This window comes from Nicotiana tabacum, chromosome 8, assembly GCF_000715075.1.
Source record: "Nicotiana tabacum cultivar K326 chromosome 8, ASM71507v2, whole genome shotgun sequence".
In the NCBI taxonomy this organism is placed as follows: Eukaryota; Viridiplantae; Streptophyta; class Magnoliopsida; order Solanales; family Solanaceae; genus Nicotiana; species Nicotiana tabacum.
The window spans coordinates 44591479-44603747 of record NC_134087.1 but is presented as its reverse complement, the minus strand read 5'-3'; the positions used below and the strand labels follow the sequence as shown (position 1 = coordinate 44603747).

The window sequence follows — 12269 nt, the reverse complement described above, 5'->3', positions numbered from 1 at the left end:
GGATAAAACCACCTTCACGTGTCCATATGGCACTTTTGCAATTTCTAGAATGCCTTTTAGTTTGTGTAATGCACCGGCTACCTTCTAGCGGTGTATGATGGCTATATTTACAGACATGGTGGAGGACTTCTTAGAAGTGTTCATGGATGATTTCAGTGTTGTGGATGACTCTTTTGATGAATGTTTAAAGAATCTTGACAAGGTGTTGGCCCGGTGTGAAAAGACCAATCTTGTGCTTAACTTGAAAAAATGCCACTTTATGGCCGAGGAGGGAATTTTCCTCAGCCATAAGATCTCAAAGCACGGCATAGAGGTGGACAAGGCTAAAATTGAAGTGATCTCAAAGCTTCCTCCTCCTACTTCAGTCAGGGGGGTTAGGAGTTTTCTTGGGCATGCGGGGTTCTACCAAAGATTCATCAAAGACTTTTCTAAGATAGTGAATCCTTTGTGCAAGTTATTGGAAAAGGATGCCAAGTTCGTGTTTAATGAGGAATGTATGAAAACTTTTGAACTTCTCAAGTACAAATTGACAACCACTCCCATTATTACCGCACCCAATTGGAGCTTACCTTTTGAGCTCTTGTGTGACGCAAGCGATGTTGTGGTAGGAGCGGTCTTGAGTCAAAGAGTGAGCTAGATGTTTCACCCTGGTGTATTATGCAATCAAACCAACTAATGATGCTCAAGTGAATTACACGGCAACGGAAAAAGAGTTGCAAGCAATTGTGTTTGCAATGGAGAAGTTTAGGCCTTATCTCATGGGTGCCAAGGTGATAGTTCACACTGACCATGCGACACTCCGCTACTTGATGACAAAGAAGGATTCCAAGGCTTGGTTGATGTGATGGGTTCTATTGCTTCAAGAGTTTGACCTTGAGATTGCTGATAAAAAAAGGTGTGAAAACCAAGTGGTGGACTACTTGTCCCACTTGGAGGAGGAAGGGAGGCCCCGTAATAGCCTCGAAATTAATGATTCATTCCCTGATGAGCAACTCCTCTCTGTATTTATGAATATCATGCCTTAGTTCGCGGATGTTGCCAACTTTCTTGTGACCAGTATTGTTCCGTGTGAGCTCTCTTCTAACCAAAGGAAGAAGGTTAAACGAGATAGCTTGGATTACTATTAGGATGAGCCCTACTTGTTCAAAATTTGTAATGATGGTGTGATCCGGAGATGTGTTCCAGAAGAGGAGCAAATGAGTATTTTGGATGCGTGTCATTCCTCCCCCTATGTTGGTCATCATGGTGGGGTGAGGACAGCTTCAAAGATGCTTAGTTGTGGTTTTTGTTGGCCTACATTGTACAGGATACATGTGAGCTTGTGAAGAGATGTGATGAGTGTCAAAGAGCAGGTGGAATTTCAAAGAAAGATGAGATGACTCTCACCACTATTCTTGTGGTTGACATATTTGATGTATGGGGCGTTGACTTCATGAGACCTTTCATGAGTTCATGTGGTAACACGTTCATTCTGGTGGCCATTGGTTATATTTTAAAGTGGGTTGAGGTCGTGGCTTTACCCAACAATGAGGCCCAGAGTGTTGTGGCTTTTCTCAAGAAAAGTATCTTTACTCGGTTTGGCACTCCTAGAGCAATCATTAGTGATGTAGTGTCTCATTTCTGCAATAAGGCATTTGACACTTTGCTTGCAAAGTATGGTGTCAATCACAAGGTTTATACCCCTTACCATCCTCAAGATAGTGGGAAAGTGGAGGTCTGCAATAGGGAGATCAGGAACATATTGTCAAAGACGGTTAATGCAAATAGGACTGACTGGTCAAAGAAACTGAATGATGCTTTGTGGGGGTACATGACTGTTTACAAGACTCCGATTGGTATGTATCTGTATCAGTTGGTGTTTGGGAAAGATTTCCATATCCCGATTGAGTTAGAGCACACGACCATATGGGCCTTGAGAAAGTTGAATCTTGAATAGGATGTTGCAGCAAATCTCTGGGTGGAGCAACTCAATATACTTGATGAGTTCTGGATTCATGCCTATTCCAGCTCGTCCTTGTATAAGGACAAGATGAAGTACTTACATGACAAGTATGCCCATAGCAAGGAATTCAAAGTGGGTGACTTGGTTCTTTTGTTCAACTCTCGGTTACGATTGTTTCCGGGAAAGGTTAAGTCAAAATGGAGTGGACCTTTTGAAGTGGTGCTTGTGACTCCGTTTGGTGCTCTTGACTTGCAAAACAAAAATAGTGAAATCTTCAGAGTTAATGGGAACAGAGTCAAGCACTATCTTTGCAAGTTTGATGACAGCCACGTGGTGGCAATGATCCATCTCAAGTGATTGATGGTAACCTGTGTCGTGCCGCGACGTTAAATCAGGCGCTTTTTGGGAGGCAACCCATGTGTTTTCTTCTTTTTTGGTTTTCTTTGTAGTTAGGATTTGTTGGTGAACTAACTGGTTGTGAGATGTGTCTAGGGATGTTTGATGCAGTGCAGGTCAAGCTGGAAAAATTTTGCTCTCTGAAGTTTGACCGCTACTATTTTTTGCGAACAACGGTGGCCTTATCGCGGGGGCGGAATTTGATGGCGGACGCGGGATTGAAAAGTCCAAAATGAGACTTCTCTGACGTTTCAGTTGCATCTGCGGTGCATTTATTGTGGTCAATGGTGCCTCATCGCTGCCGCGATCAATTTCCCTCGGTCCGCAATCATTTTAATCGGGCAGCCCTTCTGTACTTCACAAGCGCGAACCTAGTATTTACTGCGGCCGTGCTAGGTAAGATTGTATGGGTCCCAGGGTTTGTCTATAAATAGAACCTCAGGGCCCCTTTAACACTTTTCGCTCATTTCACTTTCAAACAACATATACCACTGTTCATCCACGCCCTAGTTTGCACAGACATAAGTACTAGACTTTATTTTTCACCACTCATCTCACATATGGTAATTCCACTCATTCCTTGGTCTTTAATTTCTTACTTATTTTCTTTTAATTGATAGTTTTTATTTCTTCTTCTTTCTTTTTCTTTTAGTTTTGACTTAGGGTTTCTTAATGTTAATCAAAATTAGACTTAGATTGTTGGAATTGGTTAATGAACACCTAGTGGGGCTTAAAAATGTGTAAATTCATGAACAACTGAAACCCTAGGTTTTCTAGGCCCGATTTTGACTTTCGCGGCCGCGGTTGATTTTCCGCGGTCAGCGGTGCACTTACCGCGATCACGATGATCAAGTTCAGAAAGATATAAATGAGGGTTTGTGTCTGCGGTTAATTTTTCGCGGACAGCAGTGCAACTACCGCGACCACCCTTCTTTTTTCCGTGATCCACGATGAAATAGAATTAGAGGGTGGGTAGTCTGATCTCTACACTTCCGCGGCCGTGATGCATTTTCTGCGGTCCAGCGTTGCAGCCTTTGCGGCCGCATTCTCTTTTTTGCAGTTCGCAATTTATTATTTTGTTCAAGCACTGTCAAATGTTCTACTGCTTTTCTGCACTGCGTTTTCTAGTATTCATACTAATAATTTTCAACTGATTATACTTGCAGATAATGGTTAAATCTAGTAGAGGCAGTGAAAAACAAAAAGGGAAAGCGGAGTCCTCCCCGGGTAGGGGATGAGGATAGATTAAATTGACCCCAGCAGTTCTGAAATCAATTAGGGAAATGAGGAAGACCATCAGAGCTGCAGATAGAGCTGTTTCCCATTCCAAGGGGAGTGAGTATTTGCCCTCCCGGGAGGCCTCAGAGTCTGATTCAATGCTAGCATATGTACCCAATTTCCCGGAGAGACATAGGTTGAGAGATGAACCTACACCCCCAGCCTCTCCTACTTCTCCTGCTGCCTCTTCTGCTGAGTCGTCTAATGGCTCAGCAGAGGTTAGTAAGTCTTCAACTTCAACCTCACCTACAGCTTCGTCACCTAGACATGATCTAATAGATGATGAAGTATCGGATGATGAGGGAGGGGGTAAGACCCAAACCGGGGGTGTGGAAAGGATAAGAAACCATGAGGTGTGGCAAAGGAGGTTTGTTAATGAGCTGGCATATCACAAGTTTAGGGAGTGGTGGCCTCAAAAGTCACTTATTCATGAGCGCCAGTTCATAGAGCGGGATCTTCTGCCTCACAACCCCAATGTGAAGCAACACTTCAATGAGTGAGTGGGATGGGATTACTTCACTAGTAAGGTGTCAGATGCTAATGAACACTAGTCAAGGAATTATACGCCAATGCCTCCCACATAAAAAAGAACACAAAAGTGACTATGGTGTGGAACCTGAAAGTCAAGTTTGATGGGAAAATAATCAATGAATACCTGGGCTTCAATGATGAAGATGAGACATTGTACTTGGAGAAGGTGGTGATGGATGATGCATCCCGCCCGTGGTTGGCATAATACCTAGCTCTCCCGGATACCACTCCAGCATGGTTGACAATAGGGGTTCCTATCTTGAGGAACACCCTAAACTTTGAGGCAAAGGGTTGGGAGACCTTTGTATGCAGCAGACTAGACCCCACTACTCACAAAAACACCTTGCCGGTATCCCAGTCAAATATAGTGGCTGCTATTATGGCGGGGTTCCCGATCAATATCGCGAATATCATGTCTAGGGTGATCACCAGAGTGGTCAATGTAGGTGATAGATCGTACCCCTTCCCGAACTTCCTCACCATGTACTTGGAAGGTCAGGAGGTGGAAAAAAAGAAATTTTGATGTCAAGGTAAAACCCAAGATGCCCTTTTCATGGTACAACTTTAAGGGTCCAGACAACCCCAAAGCTAAGGTATCCAAGGGCAAAGCTACTACTTCTACTGGCCAGTCTGAAGAGCTAGTTGTGGTAGTCACTAATTTACAGCCTTCCACTGCTATACCATATCCTGCCTCCGGACCATCTACTTCCATGCCTTCAGAAATTCCATCCTCCTCAACATACCCATTGATTGCCCAAAGATTGAGTCAAACACTCTCCAGTATCAACAACTGGATGCAGGCAACAACTTCTAAGTTATCTGTGCTATCCAATTCGGTGGCAGCCCAATCAGTTCCCCCACAGCCATAAGTGCCAGCTTCGGTAGAGGAGTCTCTCAAGGAGCTTCTGAACAACCAGAAGAATCTCCTGGAGAACCAAAAGCTTATAATGGATGCTATAGCAGTTCAAGGGAAATCACTTCAAGAGCTGAGCAACCAAACAAAGAAGCTAAAAAAGACTCGGGCCTCGAAGGGGTCTGTGAAGGAATTAAGGGGGTAGGTGGAGAAGATTAAGGAAGCAGACCACTTACCATTGGAGCTACTATTACATGACCAACTTCTAGCGGCTCAGACAAAGCAGGTTCAGGAGCAGGAGATTGAGAGAGAGCACAAGAGGAGGAGAGTGATGCCCCGGGTTGATGATGTAGAGATTGAGCTAGCAGAGACTAATGGAGTTGCTTCTGGCCAGCCACAGGCTCCCAAGACAGGTGATCCAGGAACCCAGCAACAGGACCCCATGCAGCCATAGGACCCGAAGACAAAGGACCCATAAAGAGTTTCCTTTACTCTCAACCCTTCCTTTTGAGCTTATTTTTGGGTTAGTTAGCATTGAGGACAATGTTAGATTTCATTTGAGGGGATGGCCCCACTTTGATGATTTGGTAGTTCGTCTGTAATGTTGATACTATTTTCGTTCTTTATGCTTATTTTTCACTTTTGGTATGTATATGACTTTACCATTTATTTTACTTTTTGTTATTTTTCGATCTTGGTCTGTATATAAAGTTACTCTCTCATGTATATATTCATTCCCTCTTATGTATATTCATCTAAACCCCCATATTGTACATATTTAGTTTACTTTCTACATTTTACTTCATAGCTTCTTTTGCAATTTCCCTTAATAGTATAGCTTCTTATTTCATTTAATAGCTTCTTTTTCGGTTCGTAGCTTCTTATTTTACAAGTTTCAATGATCAATATGCCTTTGATTTTCTTAATGCCACGGTTCTTTCCAAAGGTGAAGTTTGTGTGAATCGGGTGGCTCTTCCCGATGATGGATGGCATGACAACCTTCTTAAAGGTTTGAGTCTATTTTTCTTTTCATTTTTGTGTAAATAGTAGTTAGTGAGAAATGGTGCCTCAGGAAAAGCTTCACTTGGGCCTAACATATTTACCTTTGACCTTATGGTTAAAAACAAATTGGTGTGTATATGATGGTGATAGTTGTGACCTTGAGACTCTTGTGTTGACTAAACAATCATCGAGTGATTTCTCGGAATCATTTGTGTTGCTAAAATCTTAGCTAAGGTTGTTGTGGACCCCCGACTCTGTTTCTTTAGCAATCCTATAGTTTGTGTGGTGAGGTATTGATTTGCAAGTCCAAGTCCCAGGCCAATGAGTCTAGAACTTGCCCTGAATGTTTGTCTAGGCGAAATACTAAGTGAAACTCGACTTGAGAAATGATTATAGGCTCTCCTTGATCCTAATTAAGACTTGAAAACATTCATAGCCCACCAATGATGATATCCTTAGTCAACCCCGTTGAGCCATAACCCTTATTCTTTCAATAACTATGATACAAGCCTTTATCCGTTCTAAAATGATTCTCTCTTGGCACCCTATCTTTCCTTGGCACAAAGCAAAAGCATAAGTTTGGGGGGAGAGATGAGGAATGCAAAATTGATAAAAGGTACAAAATGAAGAAAAGAAAGGCAAAAAGAAAAAGAAATAAAAGCCAAAAATTCAAAAAGAAAGTGAACAATGTAGAAGAAATGAAGGGAGTCAATAAAAGCAAAAGATGAAAGGCATGGAAAGATTGGAAAGGAGAAAAAGAATAGAAATGAACAAGAAAGAGTGACAATGTGTCTCTCTATCCCTTAAAGAAGAAGTAAATGACTCAAAGAGTCAAGAAAATGTGTGCCACAATGAAGCAAATGAAGTGCTTAAGGGAAGATGAAACCTTCTTAGACCAATATATCCTACCCTGAACCAAAAGCCTTCATTACATCACCACAAAAGCCCTATATGATCTTGAGTTGGGTGAGCTTACATTAGTGGTGACTCACATAAAGGGCAAGCTTATGGTACTTAGAGCCGGACTTGTGACCTTCCTTTGAGAGAGATGAGTGTGTTTTCCACAATCCTTATTCTGAGTGCTACAATATAAAAGTAAGGTTTGCTTATGGAGAGTTTAGGAGTATGAGTTTGGGTTCCACAACGACCAATGTAACAGAAAGAGTTTTCTTGATGAGTTGAATCAACTCTTGATGCTTTTGTGTCGCACTATAGCCATGGTGCTAAAAGGTTGTGTATTGTTGATAATGCATTTGAGTTGAGGGTAATTGTTAGTCCCAATTGATTCTTGATGCCGTTGCTTTAGGACAACTGAATTTTCCTTTCTTTTATCTTGAGTAGGTGGGAACTACTTTGTTTGCTTGAGGACAAGCAAAAGCTTAAGTTTGGGGGAGTTGATAACTAGGGATTCTAATCTATTTTATGCTACTTTTGCTTGAGTTTTGTATTAAAAGTGTGTACAAGTATTCCCAAAAGCTAACTTATTGTGCTTGCTTGTAGTGTTTGGTCAAAAATAGACAAGAAAGTCAAAACCAGCTCAAAAGGGAGTAAAACCTACACAAGTCAAAGCTGAGTCAACTGAGCGCTATAACAAAAAATCAACCATGGACGCGGAGGATCCACCACTAATATCACGACCCCAGCTCGCCCTCCGTGAACTATCGTGATGGTACCTAGTCTCTACGACTAGGAAAGCCTAATAATTTTGGAAAAGGGAAAACAACAGATAAAACAAATAAAAATTGTGGAATAAACATAGCGAAGGTTTAAAGATGCCGCTCGGCATATACAATATAAATCTCAAACTGAATAACTTCCCAAAACCCGGAATCTCATGAAATCACAAGCTTTTGAATAACTATAAGTGTCTAACTCCAGAATGCTAATCAAAAGTAAATACAGAAGGGCTAATACTGTAAGAGAGAATGGAAAGGGACTCCTCGGTCTGCGGACGCGACAGATATACCTCGAAGTCTCTGGAGAATCGCCTCTCAAGGATAGTAGGCGCTGAGTCAAAGTACCTGGATCTGCACATGAAAAACATGCGCAGAAAGGGCATGAGTACACCACAACGGTACTCAGTAAGTGCCAAGCCTAACCTCGGTCGAGTAGTGACGAAGAAGGTTAGGGCCCTACTTATTATAACTGAAAAACGAGGTAAAACAATATAGAAAATGACAATATAATTAAATGCTAATAGTATGAAGTAACACATAATAATAAGAATAACAACAACTATAACAGAGACAAAATAATCACAGAAGGAATACAACTCAACACAGAGATAACAACCGGGGATCTCCTAGGATAACGTCCTGTAGTCCCCAAATAGAAATATAAGTGGATCTCATGGGTGTTTTCCTGTAGTCCAAATCATAGTGTGCGGGGTTCTACCGGAATCCCAAATGTAAATATTCAGTACTGGGGGAATCTATCGGGTGCAGCCCCGTAGTTCCAATATAATTTGTAGGGGGATCTACCGGAATAAAAATCGTAGTCCCAAAGTAAACATGCCGGGGGATCTCTCGGTATACCGTCCGTAGCCCAAAAGTAAACACACAGCAGCAACACGGAGAATATTCAGTTCAATCAAAATTTCATACCAAGGTAAACAGGTATGTCTAACCTAGCATGCTGCACATAATTCAAATAAAGCAATTTGAGCAAGTAAAGCAATTAAGTCAATTAGACATGCTTTCCTAAGCTAATAGTAGGCTTAAATTGCAAGTAGTATAAACAGGAAAGGAAACACAGTTATAGTTACTTGATGAAAACAAGATTTTTAATAATTAGCACAAGTACGCACTCGTCACCTCATGTACAAGGCATCACAAATATCAACAATACCAAATCCTAAGGGGAGTTTCCCCACACAAGGTTAGGCAAGACACTTACCTCGAACCGACTAAAAAATCAACGCAAAACCATGCTCTTGCCACGAGTACTCGACTCCAAATGGCCCAAATCTATTCAAATCAATTGTATAATGTAAATATAACTTCAAATGACTGATTCCACTAATTATTCTAAGCTAATACACGAAATTAGAAAAATGACCAAAATGCCCCCGGGCCCACGCCTCGGAATCGGGTAAAATTTACAAATTTAGAATTCTCACACTCTCACGAGTTCATATATACAGACGTTACTACAATTTGATATCAAAATCTTGATCAAAACTCCAAAATTAGGCCTAAGAACTTTTCCCAATTGTTTCTCCAAACTTTCATCCCAAATTCGAATTCAAAGGATGAATTTAAGCATAGATTCGTGGAAATTAATCAAAATAGAGTAAGAATTACTTACCCAAAACACCTAGGTGAGAATCTCTCTCAAAATCGCAAATCTCGAGATCCCAAATCAATTTTCTAAGTTTTGAGACTAAACCCTTGTTTTGCCCCTTTTCTGACAAGTGAAACCGTATCTGCAGCTCTGGGACCGCACCTGTGGTCCCGCTTCTGCGTAGACCAAGTCGCACCTTCGACTTTTCATTAAACTCCCATTTCCGCTTCTGCGACTCACTTACCGCACCTGCGGCCCCGCAGGTGCATCCAACAGCTCGCACCTGCGGCTTCTAGAGCCTGGGCTAATCCCGCTTCTATGGTCACCTAGCCGCTTCTGCGGCGCCGCACCTGCGATCCCATTCACTCAGGTGCAGTTATGATAGGTTCAACCAACATCAAATTTTCCTAAGTCCAATTCAACTTCTGTTAAGCACCCGAAACTCACCCGAGGCCCCTGAGACCTCAACCAAACCTGCCAACCAATACTAAAACATCATATGAACTTATTCCAACCTTCAAATCACATCAAACAACGCTAAAACTACAAATCACTCTCCAATCCAAGCCTAAGGATTTCCAAAACTTCCAATTTCCACTTTTGATCAAAAAGTCTATCAAACCCTGTCCGAATGACCTGAAATTTTGCAAACAAGTCACATTCAACACTACGGAGCTACTCCAACTTTCGGAATTCCATTCTGACCCCGACATCAAAATCTCACTATCAAACCGGAAACTTCAAAAATTTAACTTTTCGGCATTTCAAGCCTAAATAAGCTATGAACCTCCAAAACACAATCCGAACATGCCCCTAAACCCAAAATCACCCAACGGAGCTAACAGAACCGACGAAAGTCCATTCCGAGGCCGTCTTCACACTATTTCAACTACAGTCCAAATTCTAAAGCTTAAGCTCTCTTTTAGGGACTAAGTGCCCCAAAACACTCCGAAACTCAAAACCAAACATCCCGGCAAATTAAAATAGTAGAAACAAACTCGGGGAAAGCTATTAATTGGGGATCAAGGTGTTAATTCTTAAAACGACCGGCCGGGTCATTACATCCTCCTACACTTAAACATTCGTTCATCCTCGAACAAGCATAGAGACATATGTGAAGTAGTGAAAAGATGAGGGTAACGGCTGCGCATATCCTACTCAGTCTCCTAGGTTGCCTCCTCGACCGGGTGACCCTACCACTAAACCTTCACCGATGCAATGTTCTTTGACCTCAACTTCCGAACCTACCTGTCCAATATTTTCACTGGCTCCTAAATATAGGATAGATCCTTGTCCAACTGGACTGAATTGAAATCCAACACGTGCGACAGATCACCGTGATACTTCTGGAGCATCGAAACATAAAATACCGGATGAACTTCTACCAAGATGGGAGGTAAGGCAAGCTCATAAGCAACCTCCCCAACACGCCACAATATCTCAAAGGGACCAATAAACCTCGGACTCAATTTCTCTTTCTTCCCAAATCTCATAACGCTCTTCATAGGCGAAATCCAAAGCAGAACCCGCTCTCCAACCATATAGGAAACATCACAAACCTTCCGGTCCGTGTAACTCTTCTGTCTAGACTAGGCTGTATGGAGTCCATCCTGAATCACCTTAACCTTCTCCAAAGCATCCTGAACCAAGTCTGTGCCCACTAACCTAGCCTCACCCGGCTCAAATCAACCCACTAGGGACCTATACCGCCTACCATATAAAGCCTCGTACGGTGCCATATGAATGCTGGACTAATAGATGTTGTTGTAGGAAAACTCATGCAGTGGCAAGAACTGATCCCAAGAACCTCCAAACTCCATCACACACACACACAAAGCATATCCTCAAGAATCTGAATATTGCGCTCGAACTGTTCGTCCATCTGGGGGTGAAATGCTGTACTCAACTCTACCCGAGTACCCAACTCATGTTGTATAGCCCTCCAGAACCATGATGTGAACTGAGTACCTCTATCTAAAATGATGGAAACTGGAATACCATGCAGACTAACAATCTCTCGGATATAAATCTCCGCTAGTCGCTCCAAAGAATAGGTAGTACATACAGGAATAAAGTATGCGGACTTGGTTAGACGATCCACAATAACCCAAATGGCATCAAACTTTCTCAATGTCCGTGGGAGTCCAACTACGAAGTCCATGTTGATCCTCTCCCACTTCCACTCCGAAATCTCTATCTGCTGAAGCAATCCACTCGGTCTGTGGTTCTCGTACTTCTCCTATTGACAATTGAGGCACCGAGCTACAAACCCAACTATATCTTTCTTCATCCGCCTCCACGTTAGTGTTGCCTAAAATCCTGGTACATCTTTGCGGCACCCGAATGAATGGAATACTGCAAACTATGGGCCTCCTCTAGAATCAACTCCTAAAGCCCATAAACATTGGGTACACATACCCGACCCTACATCCTCAATACCCCGTCATCACCAATAGTCACATATCTGGCATCGCCATGAAGAACCTTGTTCTTGAGGACAAAAAAATGAGGGTCATCAAACTGACGCTCCCGGATACTGTCAAACAAGGAAGATCGAGAAACCACGCAAGATAGAACCCAACTGGGCTCCAAACAATCCAATTCACAAACTGGATGGCTAAGGCCTGAATATCCATCTCCATGGGCCTTTCCGCTGCTGGTAAATAAGCCAAACTCCCCAAACTCTTTGCCCGATGACTCAAAGCATCGGCCATCACATTGGCCTTGCTTAGGTGATACAAAATTGTGATATCATAGTCCTTCAACAGCTCTAACCACCTCTTCTGATGCAAGTTAAGATCCTTCTGCTTGAACAGATGCTACAAACTCTGATTTTTAGTATAAATATCACAAGGCACACCGTACAAATAATAACGCCAGATCTTCAAGGCATGAACAATAGCAGCTAACTCGAAATCATGGACAGGATAATTCTTCTCATGTACCTTCAACTGTCTAGATGCATAGGTAATTACCTTACTGTCC

General features: G+C 42.3%; 1 protein-coding gene across 1 annotated transcript; it reads left to right on the top strand.

Moving 5' to 3' along the window:
- Window positions 1-1375: 1375 nt before the first annotated feature.
- LOC142163071 (uncharacterized) lies at window positions 1376-3515 on the top strand. Its single transcript, XM_075220323.1, has 2 exons — window positions 1376-1835; window positions 3505-3515. The coding sequence occupies exons 1-2, from the start codon at window positions 1376-1378 to the stop codon at window positions 3513-3515; spliced, it is 471 nt and encodes a 156-aa protein (XP_075076424.1).
- The last annotated feature ends 8754 nt before the right edge of the window (window positions 3516-12269 follow it).

Coding starts and splice junctions, on each gene's coding strand:
- LOC142163071 (XM_075220323.1), top strand. CDS start 1,376: ATGACTCTCACCACTATTCTTGTGGTTGACATATTTGATGTATGGGGC.